The following is a 25,093-nucleotide window of genomic DNA, read 5'->3' as shown; positions in this document are numbered from 1 at the left end:
TGCCCCTGCATTTCTGGCCTGTACCCCAGTTCTGTATGCACAAATAAAATAAATCTTAAAAAAAAAGAAAAAAAAAAGAACATCTACTCTGACTTATCCAGCAAGGTATTTTTCCCTCATCTTTCGTTTTCTTAAATTAATACATGTGAAATTTGGAACACATGAGCAGAAGTTCTGTTTTCTATTTCACTTTTGTTTGCCGCCTCTTGTTTCACCTACCATTTAATAAACAGAAACACAAGAATGGTAATATGTAACCAGAACAAACAGAGGACGGACATAGGAAAGGTGGAGAAAAGTTAGATATATAAGCAAGAAAAAGTGAGTTATTGATTTTATTGACTGGTCTGTTAACTTCTGACATTGCAATAAAGCCTTATTTATTTGTATACAGACGACTCAATTACATAGATACATATCATTTTAACAACTGGGTTATTTACAGGAGAATTGCAGCTTCATAAATAATATAGACCTGGAATTCCTCAAGCTGATCTTTATCCATTGTTACCTAAGGAAGGTGTGATGGTTTCCATATACCTCTACAGGGCTATTAGTACAGCATTACAATAGGCTAAAAGAGAAGAAAGAAGATGGGGTGAGGGGTTGGGAGGAGGCAGCAATGGAGCCAGAATGAACTAAAGCCAGGAGCCTCAGCCCTGCTATAATATACAGTAAATAATCTGAGGATAATGAGATCCCAGACAGAGCTGCAAAACTGTTCTGCAGCTTCCTTTTGCTCACACAGGAAAGCTGTCAGTGAAGACAATTAGGTTAAAAGATCCATATCTTTAAACCGAGATTTTCTTTGTACAAGTTATGAAGATTATATTCCAGGTTTTATTTTTTAATAAAATAAATCAGGTATTTATTATTAGCCAGATCGAGTATTTTTGAGCATCTTTGCTTGATAAGCTGATTGGTTTGATGGAGCTATACCTCCTGGCCCTGCCACTGATTCCCTTGGGTTCTCTAGAGCCTTATTGCAGAAGGGTCTCCTGAAATAATCCTTTGTTTAACTATTAGTTTAATGAATAGATTATCTGCTAGGTTGTAGGTGCCAGAGGCTCAGGGACCACATCTGATCATCATTCAGTAAATATTTGTTGGGAATGGGTGAATTAAAAACAATGAGGGGAAGTGGAGCAATATTATTTTTGAGTCACTAATATCTTGAAAAATACTATCTAGTTGGAAAAACAGAGAATTAATGATCCAAGCTAGTGTTGGCATCTTAGTTTTCAGATGAAGTGGCTGGAATTCACTGCTGGAAGTAGGCTTGGAACACAGACCCTGGTCTTGGGACTCAGAATTCCACAGGAACATCTCTTTAATGAGTAAGGTTAGGAGGATTACAGAGATACAGTGCAGATAAGGGGCAGTTACAAGAAAATGATGGTGTTTTGGCTATTGTGAACAAGGCTGTATGAACATGAGATTGAGATCTTGATTTCAATTTTTTTAGATACATACCCAGAAGTGAGATTGTTGGATATTATGGTATTTTGAATTTTTGAAGCCCCTAATTCTGTTAACCATAGCAACTTTCCATCATTTTACTTTCCATCAGCAGTGTACCAATATCTCCCTATCCTTGCCAACATTTATATTTAAAATAATGGGTATTCTAATAATGGGTACTCACATTATTAGAATGTGAGTGTGGCATATACCTAGAGAGGAATACTATACTGTCTTAAGAAAGAAGAAAATTCTGCCATGTGCCACATGGAGGAACACAGACGACATCATACTAAATGAAGTGAATCAATCACAGAAGGACACATATTGCATGATTCCACTCATATGAAGTGTCCAAAATAGTCAGTCTCCTAGAAGGAGAATGAATGCTGGGTGCTAGGAGCTAGGAGGAGGAGGAATAATAGAGTTGTGTTTAATGAATTTATTTCAGTTAAACAAGACGAGCAAGTTCTATATGTACAACATTGTGTCTATAGTTACCAATACTACATTGTGCACTTAAAAGTTTATTAAAGGCTAGTGATCTGATTTTAGAGGAGAAAGGAAAGAAAGGAAATGGAAAGGAAAGGCACAAGAAAATACACCTGAATCCAAGCCAAAGTGAACAATAATTTTCTGCTTGCTTACCTATGATATTGTCATGGTCTCCTTGTAGCTGTTATTTACTTGATCTTTATTTATTTGCTCCTTAATATCAGAGTCCACCTATGTATACATCCATGCTAATGCTCCACTTAGGAGCAGAAATCTTTTTGTACTCATGTTCAGATGCCACCAATTCCAGATGTAGAAAAGAGCTTTCTGGCCAAAGGCACCACTATCAGACATTGACCTGAAAGTCACAGCTCCAATCCCACAAGTGTAATTCTTTTAATTCTGTTTCAGAAGCTCATACTTAACTGTGTGTACCTCTGTCCTGAGGTCCATCTCCTATGTCTGAGCCATGAACAGTGCCTGTAATCCCAGCCCATAGAGCCTTTGCAAACCACTAGAGGAGTTTGCTGTCAGTTCTCCTTCCCATCTCTGTGTGTCCCACTCCTGACCCACCTGTGGGTTCTACCCTGCCTTTGAGGCACTAGCAATGTTTGAAGTGAACACTCAACATCCTCTCACATTTCTCAGATCCAACAGCTTCCTTTAAATTGACAGGTGTCCTGATAGGGGCTGCCTTCCTGACCCCCCATTCATTCCATCCTTAACTGCTCTGGTGTCTGAACTCAGTTTTCTGTCTCAGAGATAGGGGTCAAATGTGGGGCATGCCATGGACTTGCTCAGTGGTCATCTTATACACGTCTCATAATAATCAGTATGTGGGCTGGACAGGCTGCCCGTTGTCTGAGTGGGTGCCAATGAGAGCAGTTGAAGCAGACAAAGGGGCACCTGCCAGCAATACTGAAATGCAAGACTTGGAATTTGGTAGCAGTTGTCTCTAGGGGTGAAACAGTGACCAGGAAAGGTAATTTAGTAATTTGCTTTTTTAAAAAAAATCACTTATTTATGCATATAAGAACTGGGGTAAAGTCCAGAGGTTATGGGGGGGCAGTTCAGAGAATTCTCCAGAGACAGAGAAGGGAGCATAAAAGGAAGTTCTATTGAAATACACTGCTGAAGGGAGCAGTGGATGAGACAGGCATGGTCTGCTGCACCAGGTGGGTCAGCTCCCTTGCCAGGGATCACTCTCGTCCTTCAGTGACTATGGATAGCTTCATGGGGCTGTGACTTAACTCCTTGGGCCACCCGGGATGCCCGTGATTTGCTTTTGAACATGTATGACTAAGAGACAGGTGAACAGAAATTGTGACGTTAGAAGAAACTGTAGCGTTTGAAATGGGAGGTTTTTGTGGATCTTTGGGAGATGTACTGTTTATAAATATTGGACGGGGGTTCAGAAGGAATATTAGATATTGCAACTTAGGTTTAGAAAGCATCCTCTTTCCCCAGTCTTCCTGCATTTTTTTTTTAAAGATTTATTTATTGATGCACACAGGCCAGAGGTGCAGGGGTGGTGAGAGGATTCCCCAGAGTCAGTGTGGGGAGCAGAAAAGGCAGATCAACAAAGTACACTGCTGAGGGGAGCAGCAGGCAGGTCAGGAGAGGTCTGCTGCACCGTGTGAGTCACCTCTGGGGTGGGGATCAAATTCATGCTGAAGTGGCTTTAGCTTCTTAGTGTTGTGCTTTAACCCACAGTGCCCAGGGAGGGCCCTCTTCCCTCACTTTTTCCTTATACCTGAAATTATTCTTGTCTACTGATCATGTGTGTCTGATTGCATAAGATCTTGCCAAGTGTCCCCTTTCTAAAAGGCCTCTCTGGCCACATGCTTTCCTATTCCCTTCTTTATAAAGATCACTTGTGGTTGGACAATTATATGTCAGTGTCATTTATAACAATGCTTGGATAATAATTGATAATGAGATTCACCTGTTGAGCACTTATTATGTGCCAGACACAATGCTGAGGCATTTCAATTATTAGCCTCTTAAAATCTTATTTACTAACATCATTAAATCTCAAAATTTCTATGCAGATGTTATTGCTACATTTTACTTGAGGAAACTTAAAATCGGAGAGGTTGAGTAATGTATCCAAAGTCACAAATATGACACATGGGAAGCAAAGATGAAAACACAAGTTATTCTGAATCCACTCTGTTATCAAAGTGCATAAATGATTTATTTATCTATGCATACAGAACTGGGATACAAGCCAGAGGTGCAGGGGTGGTGAGAGGCTTCACTAGAGACAGAGTGGATAGCAGAACAGGCCGCCTCATGAAGTACACTGCTGAGGGGAGCAGCTGGCAAGTCAGGAAAGGTCTTGCTGCGTATGTCACCTCTGGGACAGGGGATCGAACTTGCGCTCAAGCAGCTGCGGCTTACTTGTGCAGTGCTGTGTCCTAACTCGTTGCACCATCAGGGAGGGCCCTCAAAGTGCAATTTTTAGAGATTGCTGTTCTCTTCTTTCTGTGAGTTCTGGTTATGGAATGTGGGTCTTTTTCCTGAATTTTTTTGGAGTCTGATTTTCTAAACCCATGTGACCCACATTCCCTTTCTTGATAAATAAACCACCTAGAAATACATGGTCACGTTATCCCCAGAGCCTATTCTTCACCCTGGCCCCATTGATCAATATTAGCTCTAGACTAAGACACCACTCTGTGCTTTCTAGACTTCCTGAGAGATGAAGCTGTCAGACAGACCAACCAGAATTTATCGGATGATCTGCTTTTTACAGACACTTCCAGAAGTTATTCACTGCCAAATATTTTTTCTTTACAAAAGTTCTATAATTAGCATTAGCATCCACATCTCCATCCAATTCGAGGTCTATCATGCATCCACAAGATTAAATTTTTACTTTTTGAGTGACAAAAAAGCAATCCCTAATACCAAAGAGCTGGTCTGGTGCCCACAGGAGCCTTGCTGTCCTCCTGATGTATTCCTGTGGAATATGAGGAGCATTGATCTCAGGACAAAACCAAGATCCGTAATATAAAGAAAAAAATAAAAAAGGAGAACATGTTCAAACCATGGAATGACCCAATAGCCATCATCCTGGCTAGTATTGGTGAAAAACAATTATGTTTCACTTCATTTTTCTGCCTTCTTCTAACCATCACTTGGATCCAGATTATAATTTAGAGCTTAAATCCAAATACATGTGAAGTCTAACTCTAATATTATCATTTGATTTTGGAATGGTAGGATCAAAATTTTCAATCATAAAATTTTTCCACTTCCAAAAAAAAAAAGTACAAAATGATGTAAAAATAAACTGTTATTAAAATTTTTTTTCCCACTTCCAGGTACTACCCATACTAGAGCTGAGTTCTATGTGCTTGGCCCTTATCCATCATTATTTTAAACAAGCCAAAATCCTATAGTTCCTCCCTCCTCACTGTGATACCTCTTGGTTCCCTGGTTCCCCTCAGTGCCAGTTCTCCCTCCTTTCTGTGAGTCAACCAATAAAAATTAGTTCACTACATGGTAGTCTTTGACTAAAGCATATTTGATGAAAGTACATAGCCAAGTACTCCTCATTTTATACATCTTAGGTTTGTGCATAATCCAGAGATATATTTACATTGAGCCTAGGCGTGAAAGAATCCAAGAACTTGACCAGACTTGGGTTTTAATCCCACCTTCTTCTCCTGTTTTTTAAATAAGTTGTAAATTTGAGTCAGTTGCTTAAATTTTAGACCTGAATTCATTAATACCATAGAGTTACTGTAATGATTAAATGAGGTGATGTGTAGAATATTTTAGCTTGTTACTAGTCTCTTTTTTGATCAAATTGATTTCTCTCCAACAAGACATTTTATCTAACTACCATATTCCAGTCATAAAATCTGACCAAATTTTGAGGATATTTTAGAGTGTATATAAAATTTCCAGTTTATTCTATTTCCTATATAATGTCCCAAATTGTATAACTATATAAAAGTCAAGAAGCTAGTGTATTTTATTGATTCTGAGATCACAGCTTTCCCTCTTAGATCTTAAGAAATCTTTTTTCTTAAAAAGATTTATTTATTTATGCATACAGAACTGGGGTACAAGCCAGAGGTGCAGGGGGTAAGAGGATTCAGCAGAGACAGAATGGGGAGCGCAACAAGCAGATCAATGAAGTACACTGCTGAGGGGAACAGGGAGTGAGACTGGAGAGGTCTTCTGTGCCGTGTGGGTCACCTTCAGGACAGGGAATCGAATTCGCACTAAAGATGCCATGGCCAGCTTTGCAGTGCTGTGCTTCAACCCGCTGTGCCACCAGGGAGGCTCCCTAGATCTTAAGGCATCTTAAAGGGAAGGTTTTGTAATAAAATCCAGATTGGCATGACATTGGCAATGGCATATAATTGGCAGTTTTTTCCTTTGCTAGTGGAATATAAAATATTCATGAATTTTGCATCAATAACACCCTATATCTGATGCTATATATATATTTTTAAAGATTTATTTGTTTATTCGTACAGAACTGGGGTACAGGACAGAGGTGCGGAGGGTGAGAGGATTCATCAGAGACAGAGTGGGGCACAGAACAGGCAGATAGACGAAGTACACTGCTGAGGGGAGCAGTGGGTGGGTCAGGAGAGGTCTGCCACGCCATGTGGATCTCCCCCAGGGCAGGCTGGGATCTAATTCATGCAGAAGTGGCTTAAGCTTCTTTGTGCAGTGCTTTAACCCGCTGCGCCACCAGGGAGGGCCCGATGCTATATATTTTTAACTAATCGGACACCTCCTCAACTATTTTACCTTTTCACAATTATATTTAGCAGCTTACTCTGTTTCTTATTTTTCTTTTAATCCTATCATTCTAAGTCAAATGAAAATGTAAGAAGTAGATTTTGTAAGTATTTCGATTTAAAGCCTGTCGTTTTACTGCAGGTCCTAGTGATAGTAGGCATACTTTTATATGAGCACTGATACAGATCCAAAAATAAACTAATATAACAAATGGAAATTGCCTCACATTGATACTGTCATGTAGGGAAGTTAAAATAATGATAAAAGGTAATCCAAACAAGTTCTGTGAAGCTTTTGTTCTATTTGACTTTAAGTGGAACAAAATCTTCAGAACAAGAGGACAACAAAATAATACTTTGCTGAAAGGATAAAAGAATATGACCTAAGTCTATTAGTTATGTAACACTCTATGAATGCACTCAAGTTAATAGCCTCTTTTAGCAATAGATACTTTTTCAATTACTAAGAAATGTAGTCTGGGAGGAAAATGGTCAGAAACTCATGAATTGGGGTAGCTGTTTAGCTCTTTGGTTCTTTATAACCAATTGTCAAGGAGAAAAAAAAAAGAATCTAACTGAAAATTTATTGATAGGGCATTCATTTGCGTTTTGTGTCTTCTAGATCTATTTAATCTTACTACCTAACGATGTTTTGTTACCCTTCTTCCAAGAAAGTTGAGTAGCACTGGCTAATTTGTTCATAGAGAGTTTTGTGACACCCTTCTCTTCTTGTGCAATCTTGTGTTGTCCTGCTGTCATAGAAGCCCCATTACCTTAAGGGCTTGCTAACTAGGTGTGATGCTACAATTTCATGCCATGTGATTCCTCTGGGAGTATTTCCTTCCTGTCCTTTGCTGAGTTCTAAATGACCCCACTTTCACCAATCTTTAGTTGCACGCAAGACTGATTGCAAATGCTACCCTTTTGGAGTATCTGTGTAGTTTTATTTCAGCTTTAAGGGATTTAAAATTTTTATTCCCCTTTTTTAAAGTGGCGCTTTGGCTACTTTTGCAAAGAACGTGGTGTTCTGAGAGTAAATAACTGAAATGGATAGGCCAGACTCTTATCTTCGTGGACCCTCACAAATGGAACAGCAAAGATATGGATGTGGAAAGAAAAAGTGTCAGGAAAATTGCTGTAAATCACAGAGCAAGGATATTGGGCTACATTTGGCATCAGTTTTGTTGTGTTTTAAAAAGGATAAATATGCTTCCCTTTAAGGATATAGGACCAGCTTTTCCTGCTGTGAGCCTCTTCACTGGGAGTCCTCCCACCGCGTTGCACAGGGTGAGAAGTGGTCGAGGGTGATTATTGTGATTGAAGGTATTCCTCTTGAACATTTTCTTCTCCTATATTCTCATGTGCCCCCTGCCCTGACTTTTGTGGGTTAGGATATTACAGTCTACTACAAATGTCTAATAGAAGTTGAGTGTTTTGGTGCATTTATACTTTAAATGCCTCCAACGGAAGGAAGGAAGAAAGGGAAGAAGGGAGGAAAGGAGAAAGGAAGGAAGGAAGGAAGAGATCTAAATGTAAACCTAGTGTTCCTCACACTTTACTGGCTATGAATCTCTTGAGACTTTGTTCTGAGACAGATTCCAAGTCAAAGGGTCTAGCTCTGATTAGGCTGTGATCTATAGTCTGCCTTCCAGCAAGGTTCCAGGTGGCTCTAATGTAGCTAATCCAGAGAACACATCTTGAATTTAGAGACCCTAAACTAAGTATGCAGCTGTTGTTTTGCTCATTGTGAACATTATTTTTAAAATCACTGGGTGCTTATTTATAAAGAAGTTGTAAAGTCTGTCCTGCAAAAATGAGGCACAGGAAAAACATGTCTTTGTTGGGTCCCAGCCTTCACCTTCTTTACCTATTCTGTGTCTGTCCCCCACTTCCTGAAACTGGAAAACAGAGACCCTTGGGGGTGGTTTCCACTAGGAGCAAAGGTAATATTTGACCAACAATATCATGGTATTTCTGTCATGGTATTGGGGATGTTTCTGTGTTATCTCCCTCAACATTTGCTTTTTTTTCTGTAGGATAGTATAGTCTTGGAATCAGATGGAACTGGATTCAAATTCGGACATATCACCTGTCTAAATTACTCAACCTCGCTAAATCTTAAAATGGAATTGATAATAGTGATTACACAGGACTTCTTTAGCAACTAAACCAGAAATATACATAAAATGCTGAACAAAGTGGCTGACCCGTAGTAAGTATTCAGTAACGGTAGTTATTGCCCAGTATTTGAGCAGTAGACCTGTGTGGCTGACAAAGACCTTGCATAGATGGGACAGCCACCTCTTTCTCAGTACTTGTTGCACAAGTAACAGCCAGCCAGCCTCTCTAAAGCTCAGTATACTGTATAAGTGCACATAATAATCACAAACACCTGGTGCCAAAATCTTAAAGTAATTTAAAGAAATATTTTTTAAAGGAAATCTCGTAAAGAAATTTATCATTTTCAAGCACATTTAAACATAGGTCTTACAATTCTTGTGTGTTTTATTATGAATAGGTAATCTGGGAAAACATTAAAGCTAAGCCACTTCCACCTCCTCGGGGTATCCAGATCACGTCCACTTGTTGTCAAGCTTGACAGTGATCCGGCAGTCGCTCAGGAGAGAAAATCTGCATTTTGTGCATAGTGGAAGTCTAATGCTGTTAGAAAGATAGGTCTAAAATTGAGAAAAGATATGTGACATCTTCTATATGATTTTTTCTCTTGAGGAATTCATGTCTGGTATCTCCATTTTAGGTAAGGTAGCTGAGAATTGATAGAAAAAAACCAGCATGTTATCTTCATTTTCTACCAAATGGTATATTTATGTGGCGATTGATAATGACATGTAATAGATGCATTGATGGTTTGTACATTCCATTTCTTGCTGAGGAAAAATAATCATGCCAAAATTCCTCCTCTGTAGACACAACAGTCTTTTCTGATTTGCATTAATTTGGGAAAATGGCTCTCTCAAAACAATTTTCAAAATTTGAGGATCTTTTATGAAGCGGTGCCTCAGTGGAAAGCTAGTAACTGTGTGGACACTAACTCAGTGGGATCTGATGGTGAGCTGTGGGCAGGGCATTTATATTGGGGCCCCCACCCAGCAAGACCCCATTTAATTTGTGGTTTGGGGGTTAATGCTTTGAGATCAACCTATTGAAATTTGCAATAGGTTATCTTTAAAAATTTTTTTTGTGTGTGAGTAAAGTCTGATGCATTGATGAGCACATATATAGGTAGTCTTGGAGGAGCATTGGGAGTCTCTGGCCAATGAACTGCAATGCCCTCACCTTCCTGGGATAGGGTGGACCCTTGGTTTTCTGCTTCCAGTCCCTGGAGTCAGAAACTCTGGAGCCCAAGTATTGCTGTGACCTTCTCACTACTGCCTTTCTCAAGGATCTAGAGTAAGTTGCAGGGCAAGTCAATTATCTGTGTGCAAATCTGCCCATTCCTGGCCAGGTGCCCAGCAGAGAGGTTACAGTCTCTTGGGCTTGCCCACCAACCATGGGTTGGGGCAACAATCCAGTGAAGAGAGACTGAATTTCAAGCCCCAGTCTTATGTTCACTCAGCCCAACAAATTCTGTAGTCAGCCTGGTATAAGGTTGAGCATGAACGAAGGCTAGAAAGAAACTCGTATGAGAGCACAGAATTTGGACAGGCCAGTTAGTTGAAAACAAAGATGTCATCCCTGGATTGAGTCAAGTGTGGCTATTAGCAGTGACTGTCAGAAGGGTCCATTCCAGAAAGAAATACATGGAAGATAGAAAAGCCATTTTCAGGTCATTTAAAATCAGGATCTAAATTATATCAGCTCATTTTGACATGTGTCTTCATCATTTTAATAACAACTCATTCCAATATATAAACACAACACATATACCTGTATATATACATATACACACCACGGCCTACAGCTGTTATGCAGGAGGTAGAAAGGTGAGTTAGAATTAGTTTTTGCCCCTGAAGAACTTACATCCTTGTAGAGATAGCAGCACTTGTGTGGATTACCCCAAGTAATCCATACACCAAAACTCTCTTTTGGACAGTAGTGTGTGAATCCTGGTATTTTGCTTCAGTATGATTGATAACATTGTCTTTATTCATCTCTTTTGAAAGGAAGCAATTTACAGAAATTGAGATCTTGATTGGCCAGGGTATCACAGGAGTTTGGCTTCGTTTTTAGTAGATAGATATGAAAACAAATGACAAAAAGTTGTTGAAGGAAGATTTTTGAGAGAAAAACATTATATTAAAGTCTTTCATGGCACACACAGACTAAGACAATTATAGCAATTATATAATTATTTTGATAGATATAAAAAAATCTTCAGATAATCAAGTCTAAGGGATTTGTAAAAGGTCTTATGCTTCATCTAGATATCCCAAATCTTCCTTTGATTTCATGTGTACCTGTAGTCTTTAAATAAAGATCAGCATTTAGAACCACTGAGGAACTATGTCCTTCACACAAAGAGAATTAGACTCCCCTCTACCAGAGATAGACAAGTCACTCAGTAGGAGAATAAAGGAACCCATTCTTCACAGTTATGCCATCAGATATTTTGTTCTCAAGCCTCAGTGAGGGAAGTTTCGTGTACTAGAAACAAAACTCGCATGACTACATAAACCCGATGTACATCAATGGATGTTTAACTTTCAGGTGGAGCTTACTACTTTAGGGTCCAATTCTACCAGGATCTGTATGGTTTTCTGACATAAATACATATGTGGCAGTGTCCTAAAGAAATCTCAGTGACCAACAGTGGCAGTGGCTCTCAGAAGATTTTATAAACACCTCCACTCTTGGCATTTAGTAATCTTGAAGAAATTGAAAGAAAAGGAAGTTTAATTTAGATGGGCCTTCTTCCCTGCTTGCTAGGTTCACATGCCCAACATGAAATAATAATGCATTCAGCTGTCCATCGTATAAAAAGCCACCTCTGCGTCATCTCATTCACTGGTGAACCTGCAGTAAAAAAGGTATGGATACCAGAAAAAGCTCAGGAATCCCGTGACCTTAATGTGATATATCTGTGCTAAAGCAGAGAGAACAGGAACCCAAATACTCCCTCTGAAGAACTCAACTCATTAAAAATGCATTGGTCATTAGCAGGGGAATCTTGTACAATGAACTTTGGCGGAATCAGCTGACAACTGGCAGAAGCAGCACTGGTTTACTGAGGATAAGCAACTGATATTTGCAATTCTGTTTCCTTCTTAATTTGTCCTTGTCATGTGGTTGTCACATGCTGTTTTCAATGGGTAAACACCAGAATGAAACTTTCAAGATTAAAAATATTATATTTGTTTCTTTAAATGACTCCTTTAGCATGGTCACCTCTAAACAGAGGGGAGGGCTTTAGATCTCTGTGCTGGAGAGCATGACTATTTCACTTTTAGTGCATCTAAGAGGTGCTGAGCCACCTTTGATTTGACCAATGAAAACCTATTATACAAAAAATACATGTATCTGTAAAAGAAAAACTAATGTATGGGGAAAGTAATGCTGGTCTTAGCATGGGTGAGGAGGATTATGGGACCTGGGTAACCAATTATTTTTGCAGCTAGTACATTCCCCTCCAGAGGAGAGAGATTTGCAGGCACCTTAAGATGTGAGGCTAACACTGCAAAGATGATGGTGAATTAACAACATTCTGACAAGCAGGCATTTTGACAATTAAAAATAAGTTTGTTTTTTTTAAAAGATTTTATTTATTCATTCATACAGAACTGGGGTACAGGCCAGAGATGCGGAGGGTGAGAGTAGAGATGCGGAGGGTGAGAGGGTTCACCAGAGACAGAGTAGGGAGCAGAACAGGCAGATCAATGAAGTACACTGCTGAGGGGAGAAGCCGGAGGGTCAGGAAAGGTCTGCTGCACCATGTGGTCCCTCCGGGGTAGGCGGGGATGGAACTCATGCGGAAGTGGCTTTAGCTTCTTAGTGCTGTGCTTTAACACGCTGCGCCACCAGGGAGGGCCTAAAAATAAGTTTTAACAGTTCAGTAATAAAAATGCAAGTGGAAAAAAATGGACAGAGGATATGAATGGACATTTTTCCATAGAAAGTATATAGAAAGCCAACAGGTATATGAGAAGATACTTCATGTCGGTAATCAACAGAGAAATGCAAATTAAAACAATAGTGAGGTATTACCTCACACTCATTAGAGAGATGATCATTATAAAGACAAGAAATAGCAAGTATTGGAGAGGATGTACAGGGAACCCTTGTGTGCTTTGTGGAATGTAAATTGGTATAATCACTATGGAAAACAGTATGGGGATTCCTTAAGAAATTTAGAACTAGAAATACCATATAACCCAGTAAACCCGGTAATCCCATTTCTGGTTATTAATTCAAAGAGGGAAAAAAATACTAATTCAAAAAGATATATGCACTCCCGTGTTTACTACGCATTTTTTTTTACAATAACTGATACATCAAAGCAATCTAAGTATCCATCAACAGATGGATAGATGCAAATGTGATACACACACACACACACACACACACACAGGGATACTATTCAGCTCTTAAAAAAGGGGAAACCTTACCATTTGCAATATGAATAGGCCTTGAGGGCATTATGCCATATGAAATAAATCAGAGAATAAAAATACCATGTGATCTCATTTGTACATGAAATAAAAAAAATTCAACTCATAGATACAGAGAACAGATTGGTGGTGGTTAGAGGCTTATTAGTGGGTGACTTTTCACTAAGGTCAAAAGGTACAAGTTTACAACAATAGAATAGACAAATCACAGAGATGAAAAGCACAGCATGGTGACTATAGTTTATAATTGTTGCATCAGCAGCACCACATTGATAAGGAATGGGAGTCGTGGACAGACTGCACAACTCAGGATGCTGCTGAAGATAAAGTTCTTGGCCTTTTTATTGATAGAATAATCAGACAGCATCAGTTGTAAGGCAAAGGAGGGAAAGAGGGGTAGGGTGTAACTAGAAAATGTGCTCTGTCATCTATAGTATCAGGGGTTGTGAGTCTTCCCTAAGGTACTTCTCAGATGCTTGATGACTCAGTATTGTAATTGAGGTCAAACCTTAGATCCCCAGCCATGGTTTCAATCTTAACAATATGGTGTTCCACAAACAGTGTAAGCAGAACCATAAATACTATGGCTGCCTATTTAGTAGTACCCAAAGAGTAGATCTTAAAGTATTCACCAGAAGAAAATAATTTTTGTGACCAGGCTTATTGTAGTGATCATCTTGCAAAAATACAAGTATCAAATCATCATGTTGTACATCTGAAACTTATATAATGTTATATGGCAATTATACCTTAATAAGTACAGTTTTATCCTAGTGTACCAGCCAAATTCCTAATCAATATTTCATCAACATTTATGACCTACTTTTTCCATAACAGACGTCTAGCAGGATTCCCTGTATTTGCAGAAAATCAACTCTTAAAATATACTTGTATTAAATTTATCTTGTGAACCTTTTAAAACAAGTTTTTATACTTCTTGAATTATCTGTGAATAAAATGTAATTATAAAATAGGTGTATTTGAGATGGTTTTTCCCTTGCAAATCTAGAAGCCAGCAGGATTTTTGACAGAAGCATATTCCAAGAGAAGAAACTAGAAAGTCAAAGCTGGTAATACAGCCTGATGGCCATTGTGCCATTCATGAAACTGTCTATGGGGATTTCAATTCCTAGACAGCATTGAAGCCACTGTTTTCTCTCTGTGGCCTTCAATTACCAGAAGTTTTATAAAATATACATGAGAGACACCATTTAGATGTTCTGTCAGTAGCCTCACAAGGGAGGCGAACTTCTGCAATCAGAGAAGATCCAAAAAGCATTCTGATTCACAGTAAGAGATTTTGGCTGGAGCCAATGCCCAGGGTGAGAATTTGCTAGCTTCTTGCCAGTGTCTTTGTGCCATAAATTCTGTCATGTGAACGTGGACTAAAGGAAGTGTGTTATATAAACGTCTTGGTTCTATGCTCTTAGAAGTTGAACTATTTAGTTCAGTACCAAGCATTCAAATAGTGTACAGTTAGCAGTGAGGGTGGTGTGAGGGAATGTGGACTGGACAGATAGGAGATGGAATACGTACAATGTCAACTTCAGGTGGTGAATATCAAAGTCAACTAAGTTTTGTTAAATGTCTTTAAGTTCTTCTGCCCATTTCTTGACTGGATTTGTTTGATTTGTTTTTGTTGAGTCATATGGGTTCTTTGTATATATTTGTGATCAGTCCCTTATCAGGTGTATAGAGTGCAAAGATTTTTGGAGTGCACAGGGGACTGTGGTGATGGTGTACTAGTGAATTGGTGGTGGAAATTCTATGGGGACTACACCTGAGAAAAGAAAGCAAACACTTAAAAAATGAACAGTGATGTAAACTATATAAAAATAAAAAATATTTAAAATATTGTTAGATGTTATGTAAGATATAAATTAAATCATATTAATTATTAATAACTAGAATTAGCACTTATGTTGCAAGCAAGCATACACTGCTCCAAGAAATTCAAAAATATATTTTATCCTTTAATCTGTACAATAGCAACCTTGGCGGGGAAGTACAATATGCTGGGCTTTCACAAGAGGAAGTTGATACATTAAAAAGTCAGAAAATAAACTCCCCGTGTTCACACACCCTGTTAATCGACAAAACTACACTTAAACCAACCAGAGTTTAAGTGTGATTCTTTAAATTTTAACCTGTGTGTCAAACTGCATTTAATATCCAAATTGATGTAGAATTTTCCAATAAGCTAATAATATAAAAATATTTCCAAGGTTTACACTGAACAATTGTAAATAGTCAAGTGAATGTCTATCTTAAGGGAATCATATCATTCCTTAATTAAAAGCCAAACTTTTGTTTCTATTGAGTGAATATTCAATCAATGAAAGTGAAATGTCTACATCAGAGGCAGGGTACAAAATAAAGGACCAGCAAAGAGCCCCAATCCCACTACAGCTTCAGCTGCTGCTTGAAAAGCACAGACTGTTATATTCAGAACTGGCCACAGACATCTCTGGATGTCTCAGTCTCCAGAGAGGTAACATGTTTCCCAGGATTGTGATCAGGAGGAACATGGCCAACCCATTTAAGTTTGTATTTCCACGTCAGTTCCCATGGACATGAAATTCAAATTCTCTGCTAAGGTGGGCTAAGCACTGTTTCAAATCTCTCTGAAACCCTGCGCCGACGTCACTGATGCATTCTGACTTCTGGCCTCCCCCTCTGCTCTGACAAGGCCCCTGATTTGGTTGCTGCTTTACCACTAGACAGATTGGTTTATGGTCGTACAAGTTAAGCCTGATACATGTGTTTGGGGAAAATGGAGATGGGCATTAAGAAGAAACATTACTTTTTGATCCAGGCAGGAAAGCATACATAATCTCCTCTAGAGTCTGTGAAAGACTTCATTTTCCACGTGAAATTGTGTGGAATTGCCCTGTACTGCTCTGAAGCTGAATAACCAGCTTCAAAACGCACTGCTGTGTGCTGGGGAGGGTGTCAAGCACCAGAGAATAAAATGTAAGCAAATGCAATATGTGTAGAGTTACAGGTAACAAACACCAATTTGTTGACACTGTGACCACTTGGGATCATCCTAACCATTACACTGGTGTGTCATTAGGGATAGAATGCAAAAATTAGCCTGGGCTACATGAAGAAGTAGGATCCAGAATGGCTGGCAGGGCATGGAAATATTCAAAGGACATATGTATTCTTTTATTGTGTAAAAGTGTTTTTTTTTTTCTTTTATTCTGTGCATTGTAAAACTTTTTTTCAGAGCCTGCTGTAAAATTCCATTCCTGATTAATATGGGAAAATACCAAAAAATTTAAACCATCGCAAAAACTCAAAAGTCAAGTGGATTTGTAACCATTTGCAAATTTAGCTAGTCTGAATGTTGAACCAAAAGCATCATCTGGAATCTAGTTAGCTCTATGAATGTACACCAAGCTTTATTGAGAATTTTAAGACAAAGACTTGGGTGTATGAGAACAGCAGTTGTGAGATTTCTACTACATCATGTACTCTAGCTTAGAGGGTCCTGCTACTTGATCATAGTAAGTAAACCCCCTATAAAAAATTTAGAACAGTCTCCTGCACATTATGGGGAAATTGTTGGCATCTTCTGATGGGTCATCTTACCCTTGTTATTAAGTGACAGAGATCATTAAAATGCCAAACATATTTTGACAGAATTCACTTTATAAAATGTCAGCAAGTCTGTGTTTTTATTAGTTTGTTCCAAATCAATTTAGAAATTTCAATAGAGTGCTTGTAAGTATTCCCCAAGCAATGTCCATTCCTGACTTTCTGCACCAAAAAATATTACAAATTAATCAGATTTTGAGATTTCTGCATAATGGTTTTGCACATTTATTGCTTAATCCTATTATAAAATCCTGTTATGATTGACACATCGCTGTGGAGATAGAAGTCAATTGAATAATATGTAGCAGTCAATTTTATTTGTAGCTTAATGTGCTGAAGTATTTTTTCCACATTTCCATTATTTATAAGTCTGTCCCTTTGGAGAATATATAGAAGAATTTGTTTTAAATGAGCCAATAATACCTTCTTTAAAATTTATAAGTGTGACAGAATCATATCTTTTTCCCTTGGTCGTCCACAGCCTGCCAGTAAAGAGGATTTGAATTGTCTTCCACTTGCTATTCATAGGACAAACATCAGGAAGGAGGATCTTGTTAAGGATAGTTTGGAATTGAATTTTAACCACCAAGAAGATAAATGTTACAACTAGAAACCTTCAAATATTGCTGCTAACGTTGTTTAATTATTCACGTTTTAAGCATGATCTCAGACATGACCAAAATCACTGCTAACATTGTTTGTTTAATTATTCATGTTTAATGTTATTATCACTATCTTACTTGCTACGATTTGTCCTAAAAGAAAGTGCATTGCACACATATACAGAAACTATAATGTTTAAGAAGGTTTGAAACATTTGTTGTTTGGTGACATTCCATTTTCCATCCTACTGCATCCAACATTCCAGTGACAGAAGTTAAGTTGTGTCCTTAACATAGTGGAGGTAGGTCCCCGGTATTACTGGGGGGTTCCTTTGCTTCAGTTAGTGCCCAGAAAATTTGCTTAAGGAGGTCCATGTTTTTTTTTTAGGTCATCACATAAGGTGACATTAAAAAGGCTTTGTTTTTAAGAAAAACTCACTTTTAAGTCTGAAGTGAAAGGCTTATAGGGATGAAACCACATTAAGGGATAATATAGATGTACTTGGTCATTTCTGATATGCTTTCCTGGCTCTGGAAAATTAGATTGGCTGTTACCACCTATGCATAAAGGATGCTGTTTCCCACACCTACGATGCGCCCTGTGCAAACTGATGTATAATGCAAGCCTATTAGTGGGACGGATGATGGTGTCACTTTCCCTGCTGTCATAGCTTCTATCTCCCAGAATGACTTTAGCCATCCTGAATGTCTGTTAGCATAATTTATGCAGTTGACAAGTGATTTGAACACTGGAGTTATTGATAAACTACTCTGGCATTTCAGCTGTGCCTTAATGTTATATGACATCGCCGGAAAATGGGATCATGTATACTTTCTAGACTGACACTTACATTAAGAGACCACCTCTCTTTTGAATTCCAGGGGCCAGAGGAAATTCAGCATTATCAGACCCAGGCACCCCTGACCAACATCAGGCCAATCAGACCCACCCCCCGTTCCCAGTCGGGCCACAGGTCAGTATCACAGGTCACCTGCTTTCCAGTAGGTTGCATTTAGGGTAGTTTAACCAGATAAATAGCCACACGAAAAATGATGAGTTAAATCTAATTAACTCCAACAGAGCCAACAGGATGATAAATTTGTGTATGGGAAGCAGTATCATTGCATTATTTATTAAGTACCACCAAGAAAAAAATGTGTTTGCAGAACTCTCTTCTTTTTTAAAGGTAATATTGGTTTTAATCATTTGGAAACTTTTTTTTTTCTTAAAACTACTACAATTGTGCTGTTGGTTACTATGCAGTTTTCTACGAAGTAAAACTTTAATGACTGGAGTGTGAAGAAAATTAAGTTATTTCAACCTTACTATAGCCATTTTTGAAATACAAGATGTGATTTAATATAAAAAAGTTAATGCAATTTTAATGCAAGTTCAGCTTATTGGGTTTGACAATACTGTACATCACATACAGCTCCTGCATTAATAAAGAAATGCATTCATTATTTTTTAAAGTCCTATATTTGTTTTTGCAGCCTGGTATGGTTATATGGAGATGTAGAACACAATTATAAAAGGTTGGATTTTTTTTTCTTTTATCTTTTTTTTTTTTTTTTAACCTCTGTCCTTTTGCTTCTGTGGAAAAGGAAGCTGATGTTCAAGTGTCTCTTTAGCTGTCGTTGTTCCTAGAAATGAGTCATTCTCAGCACTTTGATGGTTCTCCAGTTCAAAGCTGTGAAACCCAAGTTTAGATCTTGGGTTCACCTTGACGTTTTTGTTTCATCTAGCACCAAGGGGTCTCTATGACCTCAGACCCCTAAGTCCCAACATCAGATGCCACTCACCTCCAGGACAGAAAGCCAGGGAGATGTCTGCTTCCTCATGAAAGTCTATAGAGTTTTTCTGGTAATCTTGAAAGAAAATTGGCTTCTTTCTGATTTCAAATTTGTGTTTGTGTGTGTGTGTGTGTGCACACGTGCTATTTGTGATTTAATACCTTCAGGATAGATGAACAGAAGGACACACCCAGACAATGAGAAGTGGTAGGCGCTGTGACAAATCACTGAGTACCTACTGCAAAACCTGTCCCTTTAAACCCCAAAATTAAATTAAATAGCCCAAATCTGTAGTCTATATATATAGAGTCTGAGGATTTTCCATTTGCCTTTCCCTTGTCATGCCAGTACATAGTAATTTGAGGATTGGCTTATACTTCTGTACTTATCCCTAAAAAAAATATGTTTTCTTTGTGCTTGGGAATAACTTTTCTGAAAAGAAAGGCATATTCGCTTTGTGCAAAGGCAGTAAAGTCAGACCCATGGCGTCTAGAGCAGTGGCTCTAAAACCAGGCTGCAAGGAATCCAAATCTTCTTCAGAGAGTCCAAGAACAGGCCTGGAGGGTTGATAATAGGCAGTTTATAAATTCTCATAACATAAACATATTCCATTTTTCTAAAGAACACTCAATTATCTGTTGTAAAGGCTGTGTTACAGCTAATCAAGCTTAATAATGGAACAGTTCTTGGCTTTTGAAAAGTAGCTTGGTACATTATACTACTTTTATTCATTTACTTTTTCTTTTTAAATATCTTCAATTCATATACCAGAAATATATTGTAAGTCAAAAGGATAAAAATGTTATATCTTTTGATGTGGATTTCCAAATTGTTTCCCAAAATGTGTATTTCAATGTTCAAGTTGTGAATCCAAATAATAGTATCACTACAGACATACCAGTTTTGATGTTTTTTCATTATTGTTTGCTAATTTAACACATGAAAAGAATATTTCATTATTATTGAACCATTAAAATTCTACTGATCCCAATGAAGTTTTCTGAAACAATACCATAAAATATCAGAGTTTTTCAAATATCTAAGAAAGGGTAGGATCAAATGAAAATGCACTAGAAGAATAACATTTAAGTGTAGGATATTACTTCTGAAGATATTTGAGCTCCTCAGAGGAAGTCTGAACCAAATGAAATTTAAAAAAAAAGAAAAGAAAAGAAAGCATGCCATTTCAATTTCTTTTTTCTACCAATCTCTTTTTTTTCTGGAATAGAGTATATGTCTTTACTGCTTGGTCAAGAACATTCTGATCCTGCTTAAGTGGAAGAAAAAAAATATTTGAAAATCCCATGTCTTGATTCTACTGGAAAGTAAGCTAAGATCATCTGATCTGTTCCTTGCAGCCTCTTCTGACGGCACAGCAGTTAGCCTCTGCTGTAGCTGGTGTGATGCCGGGAGGCACGCCAGCCCTCAACCAGCCCATCCTCATCCCCTTCAACATGGCCGGACAGCTAGGAGGACAGCAAGGACTGGTCCTCACACTGCCTACCGCGAATCTCACCAACATCCAAGGGCTGGTAGCAGCAGCTGCAGCTGGAGGCATTATGACTCTGCCATTGCAAAATCTCCAAGGTAACCCATCATGTCCTTATGCCCCCTAGGACACTACCCACTGGCCAGTGTTCTCTGAAATGATAAGTGTATTGAGCATTTCATATGGCTTAGAGTTGGCTCCACCATGAAGGACATGGGAAGTTTATGTCGAGGGCAAAGTTTCAAGATTTCCTTGAATCCTGAACTGGCTCAAACCATAGACTTTATCAATCCTCATTTTCTAACTTATTTTGAAATCTTTCAGGTCTCTGGAAACCTTTATAAGTAAGTGTAGGAAGACACATCATTACATTTTAGATGTAAAATTATGGTGCAGTTATTTGAGTTCTTCAATTTAACCAGCTGCGAGAAAAAAAAAAGGTTAGACATTATTGGTCTGTGTGTGAAGTGGTTGGAATATCTCAAATACATTGTATCATTTGGGGTAATTATTATTTTGCTTACTAAGTATATGTTAGTTATCATTATATTGTCATATTTTGCAATGAGAAAAATAGACCTGTACTTGAGCTTTTAAATTACATTAACACATGGTAAGAATTGGACTCTAATTTTACTTAAAGTTATTCTCTTGCTAGTACTAGGGTTTTTACTTTTTTAAAAAAGATTTAGTAACACTGATTTACAAAAAAGACTGTTAGAGGAAGAATGGTGAAAAATAGCCTGAATGTGATTAGGATGGCTAATGAAAAGAAAGCAACTTTATTTTGGTTGGATTGATCAATTATGTTCATTTTCTCCAATGATAAAATGTTAACAATTTTTTTTTTTTGGTATATTGAGAATTTGATTAGGAGTGTTATCAGAATAACAATTTAAAGTACTTTTTTATTTCATCAAATGTCATGGCTCCTTATTACCTAAATTGGTCAAAGTGTGAGTCTAAAGATTAAGAAATAGACTAAGTAAGAGCTGATTAACTCTTGACCCAAACTTATTTACACCCTATGTGCCCAACTCATTGTTACCACTTCTTGACTTTCACTTTGATGTTTAAAACAAAGTCTCCCGTATACCATTAAATTGTGCCAAGACACCTGCCGTTCATAAATCATACATGCCCAGGACACACTAACACATAAGCTTTGCTTGTTTCAATTTGATAGTTCCTGGAAAGCTAGAATCTCAAGATTAAGCAAATAAGACAGGAATAAGCAAGGTGAAAGCAAAAGCACCAAAGTGTAGGGAGAAGCTTTTTAATGTAGGTAGATGATGAAATCTTAATGAAGAAATGGGCATTATCAAATGCAACCTTCCATTTGGAACATTTGCACTTATGATATTGAATTTTATAAATAAACATAAGCTCACAGAGCTCCAAGATCATGAATTAATACTGCTTGGGTATGATGGACACCAAAGTTAAGAGTCCAAAAACAGGCTTGTGATATTTGTATGATGGTTCTGTACTCCTGGCTATTTTAAAGGCTTAAAATTGGTGACTGGTATAATGTGGATTTCCATCAAGATTTTTCTCTTTCTCTTTTATTATAGTAAATTTAATGGCAGTTCGTAGTTTGAATGGTCCTTTTTGGTACCTTTGATTTTAGACAATGAATCTGAAGATTTGTGTACTCATTCAGTAAGTGTAATAAGACCACTAATTATTTTTTTTCTTAAAGATTTATTTATTTATGCATACAGAATTGGGGTACAGGGTCAGTGAGAAGATTCACCAGAGACAGAGTGGGGACCACAACAGGCAGACTGATGAAGTGCACTGCTGAAGGGAGCAGCAGGTGAGACAGAAGTCTCCTGCACCATGTGAGTCACCTCCCTAGCCAGAATCGAACCTGTGCTGAAGTGGCTATGAACCTGTGCTGAAGTGGCTATGACGAGCTTCCCAGTGCTGTGCTTTAACCCGTTGTGCCACCGGAGGGCTCCCACTAACTATTTTTAACCCTCAGTGCCCCTCACACAATTCTCTTAGTCTCATTTTCAGAAGTGTATTGGAGTAGTCAAATTCTTGTCTACTATACAATCACAAGGAAACATTTCCTCTTTTGTCTCCATCTTTGACATTTTAATGACTCTGGAGGAGTGGTGGTGAAATCATTAAAACAAAATACCCAGCCTCACTGGTGTTACAGGAGTTAAAGTCTCAGTGTTATCAAACTATGGCAGCTACTGCAGCAGGAGTTCGATAGATCTCCTGCCAGGGAGGTGACCCACATGGCACAGTAGATCTCTCCTGTTACACCATTGCTCCCCTCAGTAGTGTATTTCAGTGGATCTGCTTGTTCTACTCCTCACTGTATCTGGTTAATCCCCTCACACCTCACACTTCTGGCCTACACCTTAGTTCTTGTACACATAAATAATAAAATAAAAACAGTGAATCTCTTTTAAAAAATTAAATAAAATTAAAATAAGAACTTCCAATTGCAAGTCAGTCAGCTACCAAAACTAACTCTTCCTAATTAGTCTTAATACTCCTGTCCCTGCCCCAGCCAACTCTATCTTTAATGTCCTTATGGATGAATCCCAATTCCTAAATCACTGTTAATTTTGAGAAGAGTTCAGTTTCCAGTTTCTTTGGGCTTTTTTGTTCCTTTCACGTCTTTTGACAAGATGTCTTCACCTCCAAGACCTCACTAGTCTACAAAGTGACCAACCATCCTGGTGTTGGAGATGCAAGTTTTCCCAAGACATAGGAGTTCCACTTTTAGAATAACTTCAGGAAAACTGAAGGAATTGGTAACCTGGCAAGAAGGTTGTAATCAGAAAAATACTTCCTATCTCCATGATGCCCAGGAACTACATCCTCTACCGGAAAGAAAATGTCAGTCAGACACTTTGTCAGTCAAAGCAGGCCAAAGAATGATCTTGCTGCCTGCAGTGACGTAATGTGAGCCTCAACAATCACTAGGTTTTGACTGTGGCTTCAGCAGCTTCCCAGGTGATTCCCACAGAAGGTAGTGATATGAGAAGGGGCTGGTGGGTGTAAAACTAGGAATCCAGAAAATCATCTGCAGAAGTCCTGATCAGCTTTGAAAATGAGCCAGTCCTGGGTGACTTCCAGTCTGGTCTTCTCTCAGGGTTAGTGATCTTGTATATGAGCTATACCTCACTTGTTTCATCAATAGAGTAGATGCTTTGCCCCTTCCCATAGCCCATCCCTAAGCAATAAGCACCAAAACCTGAGCCCAAGTCCTCTAAGAAATTTTTTAAATCTCTCATCAACACCCCACATCACCACTTTAAAAAAAAAAATAGATTTGACTGGTGTGAGGGAGAGGAATTTAACTTCTTTGAAACCCTAGTCTGAAGACTGCCCTAGTCGAATATGATACAGTAATTGTACAGGGCCCCCCTTCTCTCTTTGTGAATTGTTAAAGTTTTACTAAAGAAGCAGTTTTTCCAGCTGGAATTAGCCTTGACATTCTCCAGCCTTTCTGCCAAGCTCTATAACCTGTCTATTCTTGTAGCTCAGAAATTACAAATGTGTTCATAAAAAATTATTGATATCAGCATCTTAATGGTTTGGATTTAGGGGATAAATTTTCAGGTATTTTTCCCTTTACTAAAGGGACTGAGAGATGGTTCATTTATGCTCCCTATCAAATGACATGAAATTGCTCTCAGAGCCTCAGAGGCCAGGATTCAAGCCTATATTTTAATGAGCACTAATGGCAGGATGTTCCACTGAGGGTGACTTTTCTCTCTTGATATCCTATCAAAATCTCCTCCTTTAAACTTGGTCTCTAGATCAGGGACATGTTATGGGAGCTTGCTAGAAATGCAGACTCTTAGGATTTACCCAGTTCTCAATGAATTTTTATTTTTAAGATTCTTTGGTAATTTTTATACACATTAAAGTTGAAGAAAGGCTGGCTGCAGGAGCATTTTCAGAATTCACTTGGCGGTCTCCCCTAACCTCCCCTTCCAGATTCTGAGACGCCTAGGATGAGGGAGAGCAATGTTAGTAATAATTGACTTCATTACTTTTCCTCATTTGCTTCGCCACCTCAGGCCCAGGTCACTAAATGAGGGTAATGACTGAAAGGAGTAACTTATATAAGAACATTTTTGCTCCTACTAGGAGTGTCATCTTTAGACCAAGAGGTGATCTCTTGCATAATTGGGGCACAATTGGAACCTTTACCCTGAGATTTTATCGAGCAAATTCATTTTATTACTGAAAGTTTCCATCTTGTCCTCATGAAAACTCATCTGAATGAGCTGGAAATGTTTCCCCTTTATCCTCAGATTATTCCTTACAAGAAAGAGATGGACT

The 25,093-nt window shown here is 38.3% G+C and overlaps 1 protein-coding gene across 2 annotated transcripts in view; it reads left to right on the top strand.

Moving 5' to 3' along the window:
* The window catches only part of POU6F2 (POU class 6 homeobox 2), a 491,272-nt gene that overhangs the window by 215,314 nt on the left and 250,865 nt on the right, over positions 1-25,093 (top strand). For both annotated transcript variants that reach the window (XM_004676660.1, XM_004676659.1), the window contains exons 4-5: positions 18,376-18,467; positions 20,646-20,874. In XM_004676660.1, coding sequence (XP_004676717.1) covers positions 18,376-18,467; positions 20,646-20,874 — 321 coding nt within the window. The remainder of the gene's footprint in view (positions 1-18,375; positions 18,468-20,645; positions 20,875-25,093) is intronic.

Source organism: Condylura cristata, unplaced genomic scaffold (genome assembly GCF_000260355.1).
Source record: "Condylura cristata isolate star-nosed mole 26May11 unplaced genomic scaffold, ConCri1.0 scaffold00005, whole genome shotgun sequence".
Classification (NCBI taxonomy): Eukaryota; Metazoa; Chordata; class Mammalia; order Eulipotyphla; family Talpidae; genus Condylura; species Condylura cristata.
This window is presented reverse-complemented; position numbering and strand designations above follow the sequence as displayed.